The sequence below is a fragment of the Chaetodon trifascialis genome, chromosome 22 (assembly GCF_039877785.1).
Source record: "Chaetodon trifascialis isolate fChaTrf1 chromosome 22, fChaTrf1.hap1, whole genome shotgun sequence".
Taxonomy (NCBI): domain Eukaryota; kingdom Metazoa; phylum Chordata; class Actinopteri; order Chaetodontiformes; family Chaetodontidae; genus Chaetodon; species Chaetodon trifascialis.
The window spans coordinates 15626570-15648083 of NC_092077.1; the positions used below are offsets into that span (position 1 = coordinate 15626570).

At 42.2% G+C, this 21514-nt stretch overlaps 4 protein-coding genes across 8 annotated transcripts; 1 reads left to right on the forward strand and 3 right to left on the reverse strand.

Annotated features, from left to right (window-relative positions):
- Positions 1-4555: 4555 nt before the first annotated feature.
- On the reverse strand, positions 4556-9738 carry usp18 (ubiquitin specific peptidase 18). Its single transcript, XM_070992216.1, has 9 exons — positions 9644-9738; positions 9322-9464; positions 9155-9234; positions 8939-9073; positions 8344-8439; positions 8107-8268; positions 7905-8036; positions 7705-7748; positions 4556-6306 (listed from the first exon to the last, which is right to left on the reverse strand). The coding sequence occupies exons 1-9, from the start codon at positions 9736-9738 to the stop codon at positions 6234-6236; spliced, it is 960 nt and encodes a 319-aa protein (XP_070848317.1). The 3' UTR covers positions 4556-6233.
- Positions 9739-10653: 915 nt separating this feature from the next.
- On the reverse strand, positions 10654-13117 carry pex26 (peroxisomal biogenesis factor 26). Its single transcript, XM_070992154.1, has 5 exons — positions 12736-13117; positions 12503-12643; positions 11863-12188; positions 11631-11771; positions 10654-11532 (listed from the first exon to the last, which is right to left on the reverse strand). Exons 1-5 carry the CDS (start codon positions 12951-12953, stop codon positions 11420-11422), a joined length of 939 nt encoding a protein of 312 aa, XP_070848255.1. The 5' UTR covers positions 12954-13117; the 3' UTR covers positions 10654-11419.
- llph (LLP homolog, long-term synaptic facilitation factor) lies at positions 12544-15514 on the forward strand. Its single transcript, XM_070992155.1, has 3 exons — positions 12544-13289; positions 14128-14356; positions 14577-15514. Exons 2-3 carry the CDS (start codon positions 14140-14142, stop codon positions 14741-14743), a joined length of 384 nt encoding a protein of 127 aa, XP_070848256.1. The 5' UTR covers positions 12544-13289; positions 14128-14139; the 3' UTR covers positions 14744-15514.
- Positions 15499-20949, reverse strand: hcls1 (hematopoietic cell-specific Lyn substrate 1). Of its 5 annotated transcripts, none has more exons than XM_070992152.1 (16): positions 20839-20949; positions 20082-20165; positions 19923-19996; positions 19237-19360; positions 19036-19146; positions 18690-18744; positions 18471-18581; positions 18274-18384; positions 18092-18202; positions 17955-18010; positions 17549-17618; positions 17252-17400; positions 17015-17161; positions 16171-16330; positions 16027-16095; positions 15499-15935 (listed from the first exon to the last, which is right to left on the reverse strand). In XM_070992152.1, exons 2-16 carry the CDS (start codon positions 20163-20165, stop codon positions 15799-15801), a joined length of 1569 nt encoding a protein of 522 aa, XP_070848253.1. In that variant the 5' UTR covers positions 20839-20949; the 3' UTR covers positions 15499-15798. The 5 variants fall into 5 exon arrangements, with proteins under 5 accessions (XP_070848253.1, XP_070848252.1, XP_070848250.1 ...); XM_070992153.1 differs by having other exon boundaries at positions 15650-15935; positions 16171-16318; XM_070992151.1 differs by having other exon boundaries at positions 17955-18202.
- Between the last annotated feature and the right edge of the window lie 565 nt (positions 20950-21514).

Below are 21514 nucleotides of genomic sequence, written 5' to 3' on the forward strand. Positions count from 1 at the left end.
CCCAACAAGTCACAACAAAAGTTAATTCTCACTTTCATTTGAGTGACTTTCAGTGATGGTTCTGCAGCTGATGCACAAACACTACATAACCAAAATGAATACACATTATAAATGAAAAATATTTATACTAGTGGGACCAGCAGAGGGGCCACCAGTGTGGAGGTGCACGAGCAGGGTGGTGTACATGTCAGAGCAGACGCTTGCTTTGAGGCAGGATGCTCACAGACTGAGAGACAGACCGGGGCCCGTCAGTAAAGCCATTTCACCTGTAACCTGAGCAGCCCAGCTTCTGAGACGACGGCTGATCTTCAAGTCTGATGATAAGGAGCTGAGATAAGGCGCTAACTGAAGGGTAACGACAGAGCGACGAAGACAAGGGTGGGGCATCAGTTCATATAACCCTGCCCTGTCAGGCCCACAATTATCAAGGGGCCTCTGCTCACTTCCTGTGAGAACCAACATCAGTATCATGCCGCCAACTCTGGTGGAAGTCCACTTCGTGATAAATATAAACAACCTGAAAAATAACTGAGATTGAATACGTATCATTAGCCACTAAATAGTAGTGCCACTTGCCATTTTGAGTCGACCAAAATGAAAGTGAATCAACCTCAACTTAAGCTCTCGTCCAAACCAAACCAGACAAAATCCGAACCACACTTCTTCTTGTCTGTTCGCTTATAGCAGTTTGACTGTTCGACATCCCTTTTCCTAGAAAATTCAGCAGATGTTCTATTTATTATGCTCAGGCTGCCAAGAATCTCAGGGAGGACAACTTGAACACGTGAAGAGAGGCAAACTTTGTGTTGACGAGACTCCCCGTTCTCCCACCGGAGAGGAAATTCTATGAACTCTGGGGAAAGATAAGGCTTCTTCTTTGACACAACCGTTCATAGTACGAATTCCAGTGAAATCACCACAGTATATTCAGAGACCAATTTATGTGTTAACACTTAAAGCGAAGAAGCACTTGCCAGAATTCACCGATGTCGGCCAAACGTGAGGAAAAAGCAGCCATTTTGAAATTACGGAGTGTCACGGGTCACAAATCAGATCAGATCACGGGGAAACCTTCCAAGATAATTAGGGTTTATTTCTGGATTTTGGCTTGCCTGATATCAGACAGAATTTGTCACCTCGTTACACTTTCCATCTTCAGTCTGACATTTCATCCGGGAGGCTTCGATTTTCCCTGGCCAATCACTGGAGACCAGCGTATCCACCTGAATCTACCATCATTTTAACTCAACACTTGTGCGTGACAACAGTTTGACAACAGTGTTATTGCTGCCCACCGCACTGATTGGCTAATCGTTAGTCCCCTGCTGTGCTCATTATATTGCCTGCTTTTTCAGAAGAAACCACTGTTTCTTGTCATCATGCCAGACAAATCAGTCAACTCAGTGGAGTGGGTGGATACAAAGATCTGGACCCAGGCAAGATTTAGGTCATTTGAATAATGATGATGGTCAGTTCATGAAGAAATACACAGATACTTTTTCAGTTCTGTGCTCCTTTATCTGATTTAGCTTTTTTTTTTTTTTTTAATATGAGAGGAAAAATCGAAGTCATGCAGCAGACGTCCAGCCTTCAGTTCTTGTTTGCTATTTACAAAAGCAGACTTCACCATGGTCACCAGGCTTGCATGTTAGACATGCAGAGAGCGAAAGAGAATCATTTCCTATTTGAAACCTCATTATGTAACCAAAGAATAGCTGTGTGAGCTGGGTTGCCACCCCTGAAGCATCCAGAGATTTGCTGTTAAATAGGTTATTAAAGATTGGGGCAGTCAGGACAGGGTTTCTTCTTCCCTTACAGAGTCGTCTCATAGGGGGGCATTCCTGCAAACAGCAGTTTAACAAGAAAGACCATGCAGCGGCCATTCACAATGTCTATCCTGAGCAGAAAAGGGGAACTGTGTAGAGACAGTGCACAAATTACTTCCTTTTTCAGGCTGTAAAAATAGAACCAGAAAATGAAACCTGTAAATTCTCAATGACACAGGCAGCTCCAGACTCCACTACAAAGTCAAAATGCAGTAACTTTATTTTCTCTGTTTTCTCACATCTGTTTCATAATGAGTTATTGTGCCATAGAAATGTATAATTTCTATGAAAACAGCATGTGAAAACTGCAGAAACTACAAAACCAAGATAAAAGCAGAGCAAAACCACAGTTACTGTTCTCTGGCTGTGTGAGTTATGAGGGAAAGCTAGCTGGTGAGAAAGCCCTAGCTAAAACCAAAACTAGATTTACTCACTGATTTTTTCCCACGTTAACATGTGTGATAGAAAAATATCGCTTTGTTGAACAGACATCTTGGTTAGTTATTCAACACAAATGAGACACGAGCTAAATCCATTTATGATGGAGAAGAAGCCGAGCTAAACTCCTGCTAAAGCTAACTAGCTTAGCAGGGAAGCAATAACTGCTGCTTTTGACTGGTGGAACATGATTTGATGTGGTTTACCTTTATATAACATGTTTAATGTCAGAAAAGTGTAATTTATTAGGCCTGCACTGACTTCAATATAAATGGACAGACACCTTGCTAATTCTTGAACCATTTTGTTAAAACTGATAACTGAAAATGACATTATGCTGGTAGATATGTGTATACTGACAATTATCCAAATTCAGAGTGACGCAGGCCTACATTTTTTAGGGTTTGTGTACATTTGTTGGCAATGAATCTTTAATATCACCCTAATAAACTATCTACAGCCATGCTAGCAGCTCTGTGAGGCTGTACATTAACAAAGTGGTGCTTTGAGCTGAATGCTAATGTAAACATGCTAACAATGACTATGCTAACAAGCTAATGTTAAACAGGTGTGATGTTTACTGCATCCGCCATCTTTGTTAGCATGCTAGTTTGCTGATTAGTGCGACCTACAGGTGAGGCTGATTGCTAACTGGCTGCTGGTTTAAAATTGACCGTACAAAAGACATGAAAGTTGTTCAGATATTTCATTAAAAGACACAAATTTCAACCATGATGGCACCACAGGAAAAGCCAGTTGATCACCAGCGTCATTAGAATTCATCATCTGGGGCCCATGAATGGGGTTCACTGGACCAACATGATGGGCTGACACACTGACATTACAAAATGAAGGCATTACAACCTGTGTATCTGTTACAGTTTGCCTTCATGAGTGCTATTCTTTGACATTATTGGTGAACACCATCAAACAGACAGAGGGCTGGAATTCTTAATGGCTGGCTGTCACTTTCAAAAAAAGTCAGACACAGGCATTTATCTAAGCCTGTGAAATCCTCCACACAAAAAGGGAAAATTTAAGAGTGGTGGTTCTCAAATAGCCAAATTCCATTTTCTCCTCGATGCATCACAGTGGTGTGCTCACCTAGTAACTGGTAAACACACATCAACAATGACTAAAAAGCATTAATGAACCTCGATATATTCTCCAAAGAAAACAGTGTTAAGTGTTGCCACACGGCAAAGCCTAAAGAATATCATCCCTACTGATATTGTCTACGTGCCTCCTGGGACGCTGTTCACGCCATATATCTGCTTCCCTCAAGGTTTTACTGATTTATTGGGTCAATCACTGTCACTGCTTGAGAGCTGATACGTAAAAACTGCGCAACGTAAGGTGTCCTTGGCTAAACGGCTCACACCTGACCATAATAAAGAGCTAAAACTCAAGTGCAGAGATTATGGTCTGCCATAAAGTGTCTTAGGTACCGCATACAGACAGAGCTCAAACTCAAACAATAAGACAAAGACCACATGCAACACGTGCTTGAAAAGGAAACTAAGACGTCCAGGCGTTCATTCATGTAACCTCAGGGTGTGCTGTCATACAGTTGTATTGTTTGCATGTGATGTGGACAATGTCAGGGCAGTGCTGGACATGTGATCATCGAACAACCACCTGACACAGGTGATACAAGATGAATTATTAATTAAAACCTGACAAAGAGAAGAAGCAGTTCTTTGGAAATGGAGGAGTTCTTATATTCCAATTCAAATTGTGATGTTTCCGCTACAATTTCAGTCGGTCACAATAAGGACAATCAGTCTGGTTAATGGGGACACAGGCACCAAATGTGCCTTTTATACAAACCCCTAATAAAAAGGTAGTGGAGGTAACTAGGTACATTTACTATACTTAAGCACAACACTGAGGTACCAAAAATACATGGAAGCATTATTAAAATAATGGCTTACATGCAGAAAAGCCCCTTTCTGAGTGTTATATTATTATAATTTTAACTATAAACTGCTTGTCGTATAATTTGTTTTCATCATCTTGAACTGAAAAGTGGCCACTGAATATAGCTGTTAGACAAATGTAGTGTGGTAAAAAGTACAATATTTCTCTCTGAAATGTAGAGTAGAAGGATAAAGTAGCACAAGATGGAAATACATATGTAAGGTACATCAAAATTGCAATTAAGTGCAGTACTGTGTTAAATGTAGTTGCATTGCCCCACTGTAAACAAATAATATGATACATATACATATATCACAATCTTACAATCTGGCAGGGATTACTGTGCATAATGAGTACTTTTACACTGAATACTTTACTACATTTTATTGATAAAACCATATTTACCTCTATCTTTACAGTTTATTTACACCTGCAATAGCTCATCTGTCCTTTAGGGGGCAGTAGAAACAAGCTGTCAGTATTATTAACTTCTAATTTGACACAGCAAATACTTTAGTGAACATTTGCTATTACACCAACTATTTGTACATCCAGCAGATACACAGCAACAAAAGCATTCATTTGGAGTTGTGTTTCTGGCCGACTGATGAATCTAAATCCAATACTCAGTCTCCCTCTAGCTCTGTTTTGAGCAATGAGCTGAAAAGATGCTAAAAAAGCTCCATAGAGCTGAAGGGAGCTGCACAGTTGGTTGATAATTCTCTGTGAGTTCGCCACTACAAGCAACACCTTCACATTACAGTCATTTGATTCACTGTTGGTGTAAAAATATTGAATATAGCTGCTTTAAATGAATGATCTGAGCTCCACCACTGCCATTATGTTAAAGATAATAAGGATGCATGACATTGCTTAGAAATCAATCCACATATTTACATTTAAAAGTGTAAAAATGCTCATTTTTTCCTCATCCTTTCAGTTGTTTTTATTATCATGATTATTTCCAATGACACATTCTTAGTTGTATGAGTCAGAAAGATAGAATTCACTGTGAAGCACCGGCCAATATCTGACTCTGATTCAAATCTAACCTTTAAAATACACATCTAGCCGTGGTCTTTGAACGTGGGAGGAAGACACCCCCTATACAGAAAGCTGCGCCTGTGCTATATGGCAGCGAGATGACTAAGCATGAGGCCTGCTGCCTGTGGCACTGTGCAGACATGTTCCATTCTGTCAGAGTTCTGCAGCACATAAGCACCATTTCACACGGTCCCCCGACTCTTGGCGAAGCGAGTGGGAACTTTAGAGGCCCTGCTGACAGCCTGCACTGAGCACTCGTGCAACCGTGGCTATATATAATGTTTATGCAATGTTTAACCTACGTGCAGCACTCAACGTCTTTTTGTTGTAATTTCCTCAATGCTTTTTCAAAACAAACACATACAGATCAGGCACCTTTCAGTACCTGACATTCCTTCATTTTGAGCTCAGATTTGCGGGTGTTGATGCATCAACACGAGTGAAAAAACATCAAGGTGTGTCATTCCAAATCAGGTTTGTAATGACACGTTAAAAGGCCTGCAGGTAGTGAGAAAATGCAGCGCTTTAAATCAGAAAGAAATGATTGTTGTTGTTTTTAAGGCAGCTCAGATGTGAAAAAAGTGACTTCATTGTTCTTCATGCGTGACTCATATACTAGACAGCAGCGTCAAGAAAATGAATCCTATGGCAGGTACTTCCCCCCAAACAGTGAATATCTAAGCTGAGCATTCTCTTCAAACCAAACCCACAGTATCGCTGAGTGTGTTCACAGTGTGTGTGGTCTGAGAGTGGAAAACTCTGACCTGTTTTTAGTCTTCAGCACCACCTACTGGTGTTTAGCAGAAATTACTGTGCTGATGTTTAATCTGAAAGAGCTCTATGAGGTCAGAAAATTCATTAAATATAAAACCATTCACCGTGTGCAATAAAATCCAAGTATAACAATAAATGATTGCAAGCTAATAAGAGTTAATATCCCTATGGTTATTTTCCCATGTTCACCCTTTATTGCACTATGACCCCTGGGTTAATTTATCCAACCGCTCAGCCGGAAAATGCAGGTTGTGGTCCGTCCTCTTTCGAAACTCTTCTGTACATTAACATGTAAGCCGTGTCTCTGTAAACATAACAGCAGTAAACACATTTAGACAGAAATGCACAAAACAAAGTTATATGTCTCAGGGTTATTGCAGAAAAGGGGTAAAAGGAGCAAATTTCAGCATTATAAACAGGAATAAAAGCTGAATATAACTACCAGGTGTTAGGCAAAACGCTGCTGAAAGACAAGACAACGTGACAGACAGGACGGATTTCCTCTGTTTAAGAGTTCAAAACTTTGAAAGCCCTCATGCAAAAACGCCTTTAGTCTTTAATCTTCACTGAGGAACGGACAATAAGGCTTTGTCTAAAGATCTAAAGCCGTTTCCGCTGGTAGGAGGATAAAAGCTGCATGATGTCAGCAGGAGCCGAGCGTTTAAGGCTTTAAATGTTATTAATAAAAAATGTTAAATTTAACTCCAAAGGCACCTGGAGGCCAGTCTAAGCAGGCTGAAGGAACTGCAAATTTTTTGAGGGTGAGAAACGATTTTATGGACGAGGCTGAAAACAGAGAATTGGAGTTGTTAATGTGAGAAGACATAAAAGTCTAAGCTCTCTGTATCAAGAGCAGGAAATGTTAAATGATACTTATCATCCGTCTCTGAATTAAAGGAATGGTTTCACACTCAACATACTTCAGGGTTTAGGGCTGTAATCAATTAATCAGTTAATTGTCGACCATTAACTCAGCCACCAGCTGTTCTGATAATCGATTGATCACTTTACTCCTCTGTGACAGCCAGCTGAATATCTTTGGGCCATGGACAAAACAAGACATCTGAGGACATCTTGGGCTTTGGGAAACACAGATTGATGTTTTTCAGCATTTTCTGACATTTTATAGACCAAAGAATCAATCAATCAATCAATCAATCAATCGAGAAAATAACCGACAGACTAAATGACAATGACAATAATCTTCAGCGGCAGTAAAACAAGAGTTAATGAGAAGAATGATGCCACTCTTATATCTGTAAATATGAAGCCGGAGCAAGGAGATGGTTAGCTTAGCTTATCTTAGCTTAGCTTAGCTTAGCTTAGCATTAAGCCTGGAGGCAAGGGGAAAACATCTAGCTTGAGCCTACGAGCGCTGCTAAAGTTGCTAATGAACATGTTGTACTATACGAGCCATCTTCATCTTCTCATCTAACTCTTCTCATCTGGAAGGTCTTTGAATACGAACTGTCATCTCACCTCATTGATTCTCAGCTAAGTGGCTGCTGGTAGCTTCATGTTTAGTGTACAGACATAAGAGTGTCAATCAGCTCATCTCTCAGTGAGAAAGCAAGGAATAGTAAGCAGTAAGTAGTTCTCAAAATGTTTAACCGTTTCTCTAGCAGGAGTCCAAGGTTCAACTCTTCTGAAAAGAGCCTTTACCACACAGAACAGACATAAAAACTGATGCTGAGAAATTTACCTGTAATATCCTCCATATGTCCTCTTCACTTCTTCCCAGGAGGCCTGTGTGTTGGCAAGCCAATCAGAGACATTAATGTACAATATTTACTTTGAAGTGTTCAGTTCACTAATATTTTTACAGTCTTCAGCAAGTAGAATCCAGAAATAAACTGCATTAAGTGAGACAGATCAGATCAGATCATATCAGATCAGAAGTACCTGTTTTACGTGGCTGTCATCTGCATAGTACCAGCGCTGGTTGATCCTGTGACGAACGTAGGCGGTGTAGTGTCCAAACATTGCATAACCAGAGTGCACAACCACTGCATGCAGAGTGTACTTGCAGTCATTCTGCAAGAACAAAAAAGCTGTGGGTGACAAAGGAAACAATGCCTGGATAATTTATAGGAAATACAAGCACCTGAGCAAAGTGTGCGGAGAATGCTTCTTTGACAATCTCAGAGAAGTCAAAGGTTTCTGGAAAGGTGACCATGCAATCCAGTTTCCGGGTGCCGCCACGGCTATTTCGAAACCTTTTCAGGTGCACGCACAAGATGCGAGGCAGGGAGAGCAGTTTGACACCCTGAGAAAGGAAAAAAAAAAGATGTCTGAATATACTGGTTCATACTTTCTGGGAAGCATTTAAAGCAAACCTCACCTGTTTAGATGGAGTCTTGATTCCACATTGTGCACAAAAGCAGCAGTTTATGCCTCTTAGCTCCTGATGCTCAAAGAAGGACGTCATGCAGTCTTCCTGAAAATTCACATTAGGAATATTTGCAAGTTCAAATTCAGAAAGGCTTAGAGTAGCAGTTTGATCCAAAACCATCAATCAAGACCACTCTCACATCTGTATAGTAAATCTGTACCAGCAGCCAGTTAGCCGAGCTTAGCATAAAGACGATAAAAGGTGACAAAATCCACCTTCTAGTTCCTCCTGAAGCTCACTAATAACACGTGATCTTGTTTGCTTAATCTAAAGTGTAAAATGTCCATTTGCAGTTTTAAAAATAAGAAAATATTAAAGGTGCGTTAATGCAGATTGTTAGTTTTAGACAGAGCCATGCTAGCTGTTTCCCCCTGTCTCCAGTCTGTGTGCAAACTAACTGGCTGCTAGCTTCATATTTAACTTACAGACAAAAGAGTGGTGTTGATGTTCTTATCAATACTTTTGAACACAATGGTAATAATGAGTGCATTTCCCAAGATGTTCCTTAAAAACAGTCCAGATCTAAAAAGAGAAGATGCAGCACCAGAGAATTGTCGTCCTCCTTTATGTGCAGCGGCAGGCTGAGCAGGTAGCTGGTCTGAGTCTGCACGGAGCTGCAGTCCAAACACTGCACCAACGTCTCCACAGAAATCTTGTACAGGTTCTGGATTTCAAGAGCCTGTCAGAGAAAGCAAAAGGAAGCATGTAGACGATGCACTCACAGGTGATAAACAAAGGTTACTGATGATCAAAGACTCACCAGAGTTTGGTCATCCATCTGCTGCTGAATGAGGTTCAGGATGGACAGGAACACCTCGTCGGCGTCATGCTGTGTACAAACTGCAAAGCAACATTCTGTTCATCAGGCGCTGTGAGATGAACCACGTCTATGTGAGGCATTTATTTTGTGCGTTTGTTTCTCCTCACGTCGAACGCGGTTTCTGTCCAGACAGTGGAGGAAGTCGTGATGGGGAGCAGGCTGAGGGAGGTCGCTCCTCATGGCAGCCAGGACCCTCTTCAGCTGCAGGGGGACGTTATGACCGTCCGTCTGCACGCCAGCTGTTTCCCACCTTGTGCAATTCATAAGCACCAAAATGTCTTAAACTTTAAATACTTGAGTTAAAGTGTTCATCGTGGAAATTAAAATGTGTCTCTTGTTCCTGACTGGCTCGGTCCCTCGCAGACACCCAGTGATGAAGGTCTTACTGTTGGCCAGGATCATAATGAACATGCACCTTAATGATCTTACCTGTCCAGTAGGTCTGCTAGTTCCCAGGTAGCAGAGAAGCTCTGCAGCAAAGTGTTCACACAGCAGGACAGACAGTAGTTACTGAAGCCTCTCATCTCTGTGACAGAAACATTAAAATAACCCAACTCCTGATGCCTTGAAACAAGTATGTTATCCTTGGCCAGGTCGACCATCAGGTGCCCACTGAGGGTCCAACGGGCATAGTGCATTGTGTTTAACACCCTGTCTTCTTACTGGTGGATGGAGTTTGTCTAGAAAAGGTGTCAAGTTCAACTTCTCATTGCAGGATTGTTGTACTACAGTGTACAGGAGGTTTTATCCCTCAGTCAGATTCAGTGGTGGACAAAGTAATCAGACCCTGTACTTCAGGACAAGTAGTAATACCACAGTGTAAAAATACTCTGTTACAGGTGCTGCATTCAAAATGTCACTTATGTAAAAGTACAAAAGTATTATCATCAGGTACCAAAAGTACTCTTTATCCAGAATGGCTCATGTCAGAATAGTATCTGATGTTAAATAGAGATGCAGTATGTGTACGGGTCGCTTTAAATGGAAATATTCTGTAAAGTACAAGTATTTGCGTAAATCTACTAAGTTACATTGCACCACTGATCGGTTTGCTTACCCGAGTGGGAAACGCTGACACCTAGTTTGGAGAAAAGCCAGTAAAGTCCTGTAGACATCAGCGCAGACTTCTCCTCACAGTCAGTCAGCGAACTGAAGGTCTGGAGACGAAGTCAAGGTCTCCGGACGAAAAGAAGATGAATTTAGGAGTTTACTGAAGGAAAAGGTGACAAACGCTCCGTCTACTTTGCAGGATCAGTCTGCTCCAGTAACCTGCTGCTCTCAGCTGAGAGGAAACTTCTCCGTCACATCCACAGAGTTTCGCTTTCGTTTCACTCGCTATAAGTTCGCGGCGTCGCTTCGCTTTGCTGGAATCGAAACTTTAGAGCTGGCGGACGAAGAAAGTACAAACCAACAACAGGACAAAAGAAACTGCGCTAAGCGTCATTTCATGGCTTCATTGGCCTCTGTGGCACTAAACCAATGCTGTGTCCAGCTGTATTCGTGCCTGTATTTATTTCTTTTTTAATGTAAATATACCGCTTTTTCCGCCACTACATTTGTCTGACAGCTTCAGTTACTGGTTAGATTTCAGATTACATTTTTTCATACCCAGTAAAATGTAACACACACATTAATGCAGCAGTAATATTTATCCAAAAACATCAGATATAATAATAAAACACTGACAGAGAAAATTTTACTGCACTGAGTACTTTTACTTACTTTAGTACATTTTGTTGATAGTACTTGCATACTTTTAATTAAGGAAGGTTTTGAATGCAGTATTTTTACTTGTGGTGGAGTATTATGCAGTGTGGTATAAATACTTTTACTTGAGGTAAGGATCTGAATACTTCTACTGCTGGTTGTGTCAGAAAGCTATTTGCCTTCTACCTGCTCAGGTCTGTCATCTCATCTGAAGCTGTATACTGGAATGGTCTCAGTGTGATTTTCTCTCACAAGGCAGGAACAAATTAAACAAAAGCCTTCATATCTTTATTTGGTCTATTTCAGGAGGAACACTTGGGACATGCAACCTAAAAGATGTCTTAGTGAGGACCAGATAAAATCTGTCTCTGTCAGTTCTAAGTCAAAAAAAAACTACAAATGCTGCTTGGAGTAGCATAAAGTTGCTCATGTGACTGATGCTTAAACAGGTTTGATAAAACTTGAAAGGGGATAAGACATGTTGTGATTTTTAGTCTTTCACAGTTCTTTGCTCTGAGCGAGAGCCTGATGGTACGGCGCAAACATGGTCCTCCACATCTGTTTGAGCAGCTGCAGGAGTTTGGAAATCCACATGAATGAAGACGGGAGAGCTGCGGGGAAAGTACAGGAAGATTCATTTCATTTCAAATGTTTTATGCTTCAACGAGCCTTGTGATGAACCCGAGCTGCAAAGAACATTTAATCCAACCTGGATCCAAGCGAAGAAAGAGCATGTAGAGAAGGACGGCAGCCAGAAAGACCCTCCGCAGAGAGAATGAGCCAGAGCCAGTCAACAGCAGCTTTCTGTAGAAAAACCTGAGCATGGCTTCAAGTCTGTGGATTACAGCTCCTGTAGAACACAAACACAATCAGAGAGACTGTCCACATTCATTATTTGCATGTATATGACTTAGAATAAAGGCTGAACTGAAATGTGAGACCTTTAGTTGAGACAGGATGTGCAGCAGTATCAGAATCTGGACTGATTCTGAGATTTGGAGGTGATTCCAGATTCTCTTGCTCTTGTTCTTCCACAACATCCAGTGCCATCTGCCTCTGGTCCTCTGTGAACGCAATGCTTCCCACCTCGCCGCCAATCAGCTCCAGAGCTTCGTCTCTGAGCCCAAGAGGGACGAGGACATGCAGCAGGTACAGCTCTGCCACCGTCCCGAAGCCCGTCGCTCTGCTGTTGGACGGGCAGTGGAGCCAAACTCTGGCTGCCTCCTGCATCGCAGCTGGTTCTCCCACCTTGGAGTAAAGAAGTACGCTGCCAAAATGATAGAGAAAGAAATATTCTGATAGTCAGTTAATCGTTTCAGTCATTGATCAAGCAAAAACACCAAATAATCTCTGATTTCAGCTTCACAAACGTGAGGATTTTCTGCTAATAGATAATAGATTAAATATCTTTGGGTTTTGGACAGCTGTTGGATAAATCAAAGAATATGAAGACGCCACCTAGGGCTCTTGAAAATTATAATAACTCAACAGTTTCTGACAATATTTAGGCAAAAAGAATTACAGTGTTTGTAATTCATTTTCTGCTGATAAGCGAATAAATACAGCTTGAGCTCTACTCACCACATCTGCATTATTTTAGCTGGTATTTTCTCCAGGTGCTCATACTGCTGAAGGACCCAGGAGAGGACACCATGCCACTGGTTCAGCTCAGCCAGTGCTTGAATCCCCAAAATGCAGAAAGCAGCCTTAAACTCTCCACATCTGCAGAGACAAAGCCCAGAAACACACGGTGACGTTGAACAGTCAGGCTACAGGGAGCATCCAAACAATAAAAGGTGCATTTGGACTTTCACCTGCTGTCCTCTTGGTCCATGTTGGCGAGACTCTCCAGGCCTCTGTCGCACGTGTCAAAGGCGACCTGGAAATCTTTGTGGACCATCAGTTGCTCTGCAGCAGAGTCCAACATGATGAACATCTGCGTTACAGAAGAAGTGAGCGGAGGGCTGCAGACTGAGCTCAAGCTGCGAGCAGGAGCCAGGCTGGTTGAACAGCTGCTCATCTTCTCTGACATATGTAAGACCAACACAACAAACTATTTACAACGCTACGATATATTTCTTTGCTTTCAGCAGCTCAGTTTATCCTTGAATGTCAAATAAACCTGTTTGGAGGCTCGAGTTGGACGCTACATCTTGTTTACCATCTATGATCCCTGCAACTTCCTGGTTTGAAGTCGCCAGCCAATCATACGCTACCGTCTTCGCGTTCACCGAAGTAGCCAATCATGTTTCCCTTTCTTCGACATGGCGTCATCACTTTTTTCCTTTAACTTGTAAACACGTGCATGAAGTGGAGCGTGCGTACCTGTCGGTGACGGAGAAAAATTAAGCAGTTAAACTAATTTTCTGTAAGTAACCGCTTACTGTTTACACTTGGAATAGCCCTGATAGTCTGGATTAGATAAACTTGTTGAGTTAGCTAGCTTTGACGTGTCCTAGCTAGCAAACTGTTTACTTAGCTTGGTATAAATTAGCCATGAAGCTAATTGCTGCAATAGCCGTATCTTGCTAATATCTTGTGTAAAACAGCTACCGTGTGTAACGTCAACTTTATGTTCTGGTTGATATGTGGACAAATACGGCATTCGTTATATCAACACGGAGCAGGTCTGTGAACGGACTTTAAAATTTATTAAAGGCCAAAGGCAGGTTTTAGGAAAGCCCATTTTGTGTCAGACCTGACCCACATCAAGCAATAACAGTGCATTAAACGAGATGTGTAAAACGTGGACTGCTGTCTTGGGTGTAGAGCTCAGATAATAGGGAAACTACAAAATTTTAGCACCGTCTGTACTTCAAGTGCACTGTGAGCAGTATTTTCCCATAACGTTCATTTGTAAAATTGCAACTGACACGTCAGTGACTGGTTTTTAACTTAGCACTGCTGGCTAATAGCCCATTTATATAAGTATTTAATCATGTCTGTTATCCTTGTAAAGAAGGCTGGCTGTTCTTGGTCCTCTAGGAGCATCATTTTGAGTGTGTCTTCAACAGAGAAGAAGTCAGGGAATGTGGAATAGAGTTTAGAGAAAGCTGTCCTGAAGATGAAATGTTATGGAAGCTCAAGTATCCTAGAGGAACGTTATTTATGTGATTAATAGAAAAAAAAAATCATCAATTGTGGGTCCTTAGAGAGCTGCTGACCAAGCAGGAATGTGAAAGCCTGGCGTGTTTTTGTTTTTCCAGGTCGTCCTTAAAATGGCAAAAAGCCTCCGGAGCAAATGGAAGAGGAAGATGCGTGCAGAGAAGAGGAAGAAAAATGCCCCCAAGGAGCTGGCCCGCCTGAAACAGGCTCTGAGTCTCGATAAGAAAGGAGAAGTTGACATGACCGACATGCAGGAGATCGCCACTGTGGTGCCAGCAGACAAGATCAAGAAGCAGGCGGATGTGGTGATGGGAGAGGTGGAGGGTGACGGTGAGTGCAACATGGTTTTATTACCAGTGTGTGTGTATTTAAAGCTTGGTTTCTGTTGGTCTTTCAGCCACACAATGCTAGATTGGGCTGATGTTTAGTATTCTCACTTACACACTAATTATATACAACATAGCTATGATATGACTAAGTTACATAACCGTTTTGTTTTCGTTTATTTGTCATTTTTCTTATTTCTCAATCTTTGCCTTTTCTTTTACAGATGGGAAGATGGAGATGGACGGCAAGCGCAACAAGAAAACTCTGCTGGATGAAAACGGTCAGTACCCCGCGTGGATGAGTCAACGACAGGCCAAGAAACTGAAAGGCAAACGGACGGCGAAGAAAACTCAACCAGGAAAGGGAAAGAAGAAGGGCATCGCCTGGTGAGCCGGAGGAAAGACTTTCTTTGCCTTAAAGACTTTAGACGCAGAAACACGGGATCGTTTCACGTGTCCTTTCACACACGATCACGGTGGGAGTTCTGCTATTGAATCTCATTCTCTTCAGTGGATTACACGTTTCATGGTGGTGCCACAGAGCCTGTTCATGTGAAGTAATTCACTGCAGGGAAACGTTTGTTCTTATGGAACAGCAGCTTCATTCCCATGTTAGGACAAGCTTACAGACAGTAAGGCTTGTGCAAAATGTTTGCCTTTAGCTTGTCTTAGTACATCACAGTAATGCAGGCGACTGTCATATTCTCTACAATTTAAATCTTTTCATACTCAGATTAAACGAAATAGTTTACAATATTATTTTTTTGTCTTATACCACTTAGACTGGGCGATATGGTTAACATCAATAATACAGAGGCACCCTCGTGGCTTTGGGGTTGAGTCATTTGTCGCATGTCATTGCCCATTTTTCTCCGCTCATTTCGTGTTATCTCTTTACTGTCAGTACTCTAAATTAACTGTAATATTAGACTGGTGTTGCTGCATATACCATGATGTAAGATGTATGCAAAATCATAAATGAGTGGACTGTGCTGTTTATAAAACGCCTCTCACTTGTGAAACAATAACTTCATGAATTTTAATATGATCCTGTGATCACATTATGACACAATCACAGTGAAAGATGATGAATACTAATAGCTGTAATGTTACTGTGAGTTGACACTGATGTGAAATGGACAAATTAAATTTACAAAGAAGCCGGCATGTTTATTGACTCCAATCATTGTGTTGCAGATACAAGATGTCACGTCTTGCCACTAATGTGGGTTTGGTGTTCATACTGCCCTCAGATGATCATTGCCACAGAACCGAAGCGAGATATTACACAGTAAAAATACAGCAATCAGCTGATCAGAAGCCATTTTTGCTCAAACTTTCTATGATTATATATTCTATAAATACATGATTTTCTTCTGTTGAACGGCATAAGAAACCTGAGACTGTGCAAAAGTGAAGCTCGTGCAGAAACTCCCTGCGTGTCGCTCACTGCATCAGCTGAACATAAGCGGCCGGGAAAAGACCGATGCGGCCGTGACACTGTCCCTTCCACCAGCCCTCATCGATCATCTCTATGTTGGTGATGACGTCGTTCGGGTTGAAGGAGATCTCATCGTCAGCCTCTGTGTGGAGAGGGAGACGAAAGGGTTTGTCCTCACAAACGCTGAGAGGCGATGAACAAATGTCAAAAAACAAACTGAACGAGTGTCGCACCTCCTTCGTAGTCATAAATTGCTACTGCCCTCTGGCCACACGTCAGGTCTTCGTAGTCGTTGTCCACAGCTGGTACAGAGAACATGGAAACGAATGAGGATTTTATATGGGAAAGGTTTGACATTTAACTGACGGCAGACAGACCTGTCGGCGCAGGAGGAGGCGGCTCAGCAAGTTCCTCGTAATCTCCATTGTCTTCCACGTCCACGTCTGCAGACCTGACAGGCAGCGGTGGGGCATCCGGGTCGAGGAACTCGTCTGAGCGTGGAGGCAAAGCCGGAGGCTCTTCGTACTCAGGTTCCTCCTGGAGGCGTCGCAAAATATCTTAGATTTCATGATCTCAGAAATGACCTAAGACCTCGAGACCTCGCCCCAGTTTGTGCCTCTCATGTAGCATTAGAGTGAAGAGTCTGTCTGTCCTGAACTGTTTTCCAGAAATTCTCAAAGGCTTTTCTAAACATCTGGATGAAAAAAAAAATTCTGTCTGCTGTACAGAAAAAAGATGTTTAACCTGTGTCCCGAGTTGTCTCCTTTTTTTCCTAATTCAAACAAAGACGGTCACTGGAATGTTATTATGAGTTCTATTAGTAGATTTATAGCTTCATACAAAATAACACGAAAGGACTTAAAGCAGAAATGACCTGAACCTCCTGATAGATCTCTAATTTCTGTCCAAAAACCATTAAAAACAACACGTCCTGCTGCCAGACAAACTCATTAGAACACCAAATGTGGATTAATCCGCATCTGAAAATAGTCCCTCGCAGATGTTCTGTTTTCTCCTGTTTTAGGAGCTTTTTCTAAAAAATTAAACGCTCCTCAGCTCATTTTGTTATTACTGTTTCTATGTTTTTATTTACTGGCTGAATGTGATGGGATTCATTGACAATAACAAAAATGTAGAATATCAGCCTTGTCGTTTAAACACATGAATTAATTCTTCTATTGTTTATTAAATCTGGTTTTTGTTTGAGTCAGCGTGTCTTACCTCTGGCTCTGGCTCTGGTTCTGGTTCTGGTTCTGGTGTTTCTTGTATCTCTGGCCTGTGCTGGGGGATATCTGGCAGCGGCATGTCGTACTCTGGAGCCACATCTGGAACAGGTGGTGGAATTTCCTCCTCTCTGCTGCTCTCCTCCTACAGGAAGCACAAACCCATCACTGCGTGTACTGACCATTTGTTAAATTTGACCTCCTTCCATGTTGCCGGTGTGGCGCATGCGCTGACCTCCTGTCGGCGTTTGGCGAGCTCACGTTCTCTGCTCTCTCTGGCCTGCCTCCTGGCTTTCTCCTCTTCTGCTTTCTTCCTGTTCTCCTCGTCCGAAGCCTTGGCCATGTTCTCAAAACGCGCCTTCAGCTTTCCTGCGCCTGCACTTGCTGCATGAGACAGAATGTATGTGAGCACAGTGCATGAGCAACGACCTCTGGCCTGTTTGAACGTGGGAGCCCCTCAGCTCTGGCGGCGTTCACTGTTCACAAGGAAAGATGGCACATCTGATTATGTTGAGTGAAAGATTGAACTTACAGGCCTCTAACGGTTGTGTCTTTTCATATGCAGAGGTTGGAGAGTCCATGTCTGAGAAGCCGGCTGCACTCTAGAAGAGGAAGATTATCGTTCAGTCTTTTCAGTCTGTCAGACTCATGGTGGAATGATTAGATAATTAGTCAAATGGGAGATGATCAAAATGAATCATTCTGATAATCAGTCAAACATTTTGTTGGTTCTGAGGGTGGGCTCTGCCTGCCAGAGCAGGGCATGTGTGGCAGGGCAGCTAATTGTGAAACTACAGCGGGCCCTAAGATGGTCCTACAGTATGTAGGGCAAAACACTGCTAATACAGAACAGACTTTAACTGGAAATGATGAATCAGAGAAATAAGCTGCAGATCAATCAGATGAAGATAATGAAGAGTTGCTGCTCTCATACCAACCTTATCCATGCGGTCTGCCTGGACTCCATAACGACCTCCAAAACCTGCTGAGTAATCTGAACAAAGATGACTGATCAGTTTCATGTACGATGAGTCCCCTGCTGTTTCAAAACGCACACACGTGAGCGTCTCCTCACCTTTTTGCGACTCGTGTTTCTCCGTCTCGCTCTTGTAATCGTAGCCCAAAGCAGCTTTATCCACTTTCTCCTTCTCAACACCAAACTTCCCTCCAAATCCCTTTGAGTAATCTGAATGTGAAATGAACATGAGTACAGGCGAAAAGGCGCCAAAGCTGACCAAAGCCACAGCTGTAACCTACCTTTCTGTGACTGGTGCTTCTCTGTTTCGCCTTTATAGTCGTACCCCAGAGCAGCTTTGTCCACCTTCTCCTTCTCCACCCCGTACTTCCCTCCAAATCCCTTTGAGTAGTCTTTTAGAAATAAGGTGCAAATGAAAAATAAAGCAAATCTCAAGCAAATGGTGTCAAAAGTGTCAACTGCTGCACCTTAAACTCACCTTTCTGTGACTGGTGTTTCTCTGTCTGGCCTTTATAGTCGTACCCCAAAGCCGCCTTGTCCACTTTCTCCTTCTCCACTCCATACTTTCCTCCAAATCCCTTTGAGTAATCTAAAAACATACAAGTTGTAATTCTGGATGAGTTAGGTAGCATCTTCCAAAAGGAACACACAGTCCTGTAAGCGAGACGGCCTCGTTGAAGCTGAATGGATGATTTACCTTTCTGAGACGCATGTTGCTGCACCTCTCCTTTGTATTCGAAGCCCATGGCAGACTGCACAGACACAGCAATCGCATTTAAGGTTCATATATTGCTCTTAAGATCCCACAAACGTTTTAAGACTCTTTGGTTCTGTTAATGTAGATTGTGTTCAGGTCTCCACTGTGCCCTTAACCTGTCAGACTTGTTTTAGTCTTATATATAAAAAAAAAAATCTAAAAACTAGTGTTCTCAACAGAAATGAATGAAATGCTGAGATACAGGTCGACTGTATTGGGGTCAAACATCCATAGTGAAGGAGTAATAATCGAAGCAGCTCTTTCACAGGAGGTCGGCTCTTCTCACCTTATCAACGCGATCTTTCTGAACACCGAACTTCCCTCCGAACCCTTGTGCTGCATCTTTCTGGGAGGAGTGCTGCTCAACTTGTGCCACGTAGTCGTGCCCCAAAGCCGCCTGGACAGATGACAACAAATCACCAATCAGGCTGCAGATGAGAGGAGCTTATCGCCATATTTTCAGCGTCTAAAAGAAGAATTCGTCAACCTTGTCCATCCGGTCCTTCTCCACTCCAAACTTCCCTCCATATCCGTATGACGCTTTGGGCGTGTGGTCCTTCTGCTTCACCTGCTCGTGCTCCACAGCCACCTTGTTTCTGAGCTCTGCGATACTGGCAGGTCATGCAGGGTCAAACAAACCGACACAATCACGCTCATATCTGTTACTGGAAGCTTGGACTGTTTATCAGTAATACCTCACACACATACAGCAGATTCAAAGATCTTTACAGATATTTAAACGATAAAAAGGAACCAGAAACAAACACTCAGAGATTAAATTAAAGACAGTTTTAAGTTCTTAATACATTTTTTTTTACAAATACTCAAATACTATGCAAAAACATAAACGAAGTGTCCTGCTGGAGGAGGATAAACACCAGCTGAAGGGAGATTGTGACTGATTAGAAAGGAGAACCTAAATCTGTGCACAATCTCTAGTCCTATTCTTACATTCATCACTTCGGCAGTGAGAAAGCACAGCCTTTTAAATCTCGCCGTCAAAGCGCCATCATCACGTATTATCCATATTAGGAAAGACTTGCTGCCTGACAGCTTGTGGCCTGCTCTCGCTTCCTCTTCCTGTTGCTACACAGCACCCACACTCCGACCTGCATTTCTGCACATCGTCTTAAGAATCGCTCATATGCAGACACGGGGTGGCTCGTCTCTTACCTGATGTGCTCCTTACGTCCGGAGCCATCGATGGTCTTTGCTCCCCACCTCTGCTCCTGCTCGGACACGTCATTCTGAAATACAAGGTCAATAAGGGTTGACCGAGGAGCGTACACATCATCCCCTACAGTGACACACACTCCAGGAAGTACACAGTACCTCAAAGTCAGGGTCTGTCTCCCAGTCGTCCTGCTCTGCAGCCACCTTCACGCTCACATTGTGGCCCACGACTGACTTCCACATCTGGGGAAGTGAAATACTGTGAGCCACACTGACAACAGTACAACACACTCATGTGTTCACAGTCTGACATATTCACAACTGCTATTGACATGTCTGACGTCTAAAATAAACTGATGAAAAGCCACAAGCAGTGACCACCATTTGCCGAAGTCACAAAAAGGAAGTTATTTTCATGAGCATGAAGCTTCATTTCCCCATAATGAAACACACTCCAGGACCTAAACACTAAAACACGTAAGAATCAGTTAATAAAAGCTAAATATTTAAGGGCAGTACTCCAGGTTAAAATCCTCTGTAACACTGAAATTCACACTGTTTATCCCTTTAAGTAAGTAAGTTCTACTGCAGTTTTATTATACTGTCATGAGTGGTAGGCAAGTAATAGTATTTGCAGTACTGGACATAATATTAGCCATGCAGGTACACATTAGCCCAGCCTATCCTCAGGTGTTTTTAAGCAAAATGTCTTTTTTTCCCCTCTTTTTTTTGCTAATATAATTGCTAGCTAATATAACCGTTAGCATATACTGTGCTAACGGTTATATTAGCTTAGACTAGCTCAGACTACATGTACTTCCTTAATATTAGTTTAAAGGGAATTAAAATAAAAGCACACACACATATAGGTCAGTTAGTGAATTAGTTGGATTTAAAAAAAATAAATAACATTTACCTTTTACTTGTAAGGGCGATATATCCGTGTTCAGGTGGAGTTTACACCGACTTTGTTGAAGGTCTTCAGACAAGTTGTGTCTGCTTGATGGGCGACACGTGAACGCGCAACGAGCGCACGCGAACGCGCGTTGATGTAAATAGTAACAGACATGTCGTCCTTGTTTCATTAATTCATGACATCTAAACGGCTTTGCTACTGCTGTGATATAAACGGATAAATTAAAGTTGTTTTTGTTTGTTTGTTTGTTTGTTAAAGGAAATTAAAAGTGCAGAAATGCCGCATTCAAGTGCTCAAGGAAATCCGACGATAGACGACCAGAAGTGATGATGGGAGTACATGATGTGTTTTAGGATGCATGAGCTGCTCGACCACTTCAGACCACAAGCAGTTAAACACAAGTGCACAGACGACAATGGGCTATCAACTGCAGTTCCTCACTTATAAAACTATTTTATCCGCACAACAGAGTTACAGTGATCTTGGCCAGCTGTAGTGTAGTTGCAACACTTGGGGGCAGACTCACACAGCTGAGCACGAGGAAATACCTGCATCACTCAGGGTTCAAAAACATGAGTCTGTTTGGCTGAAGAAAAGAAAGCCTTTAAAATGTCTCCTGTCAAGGTTCAAACCTGTCAAATCATTTAGAACAATAAAGTTTATTATTCAAAACTAT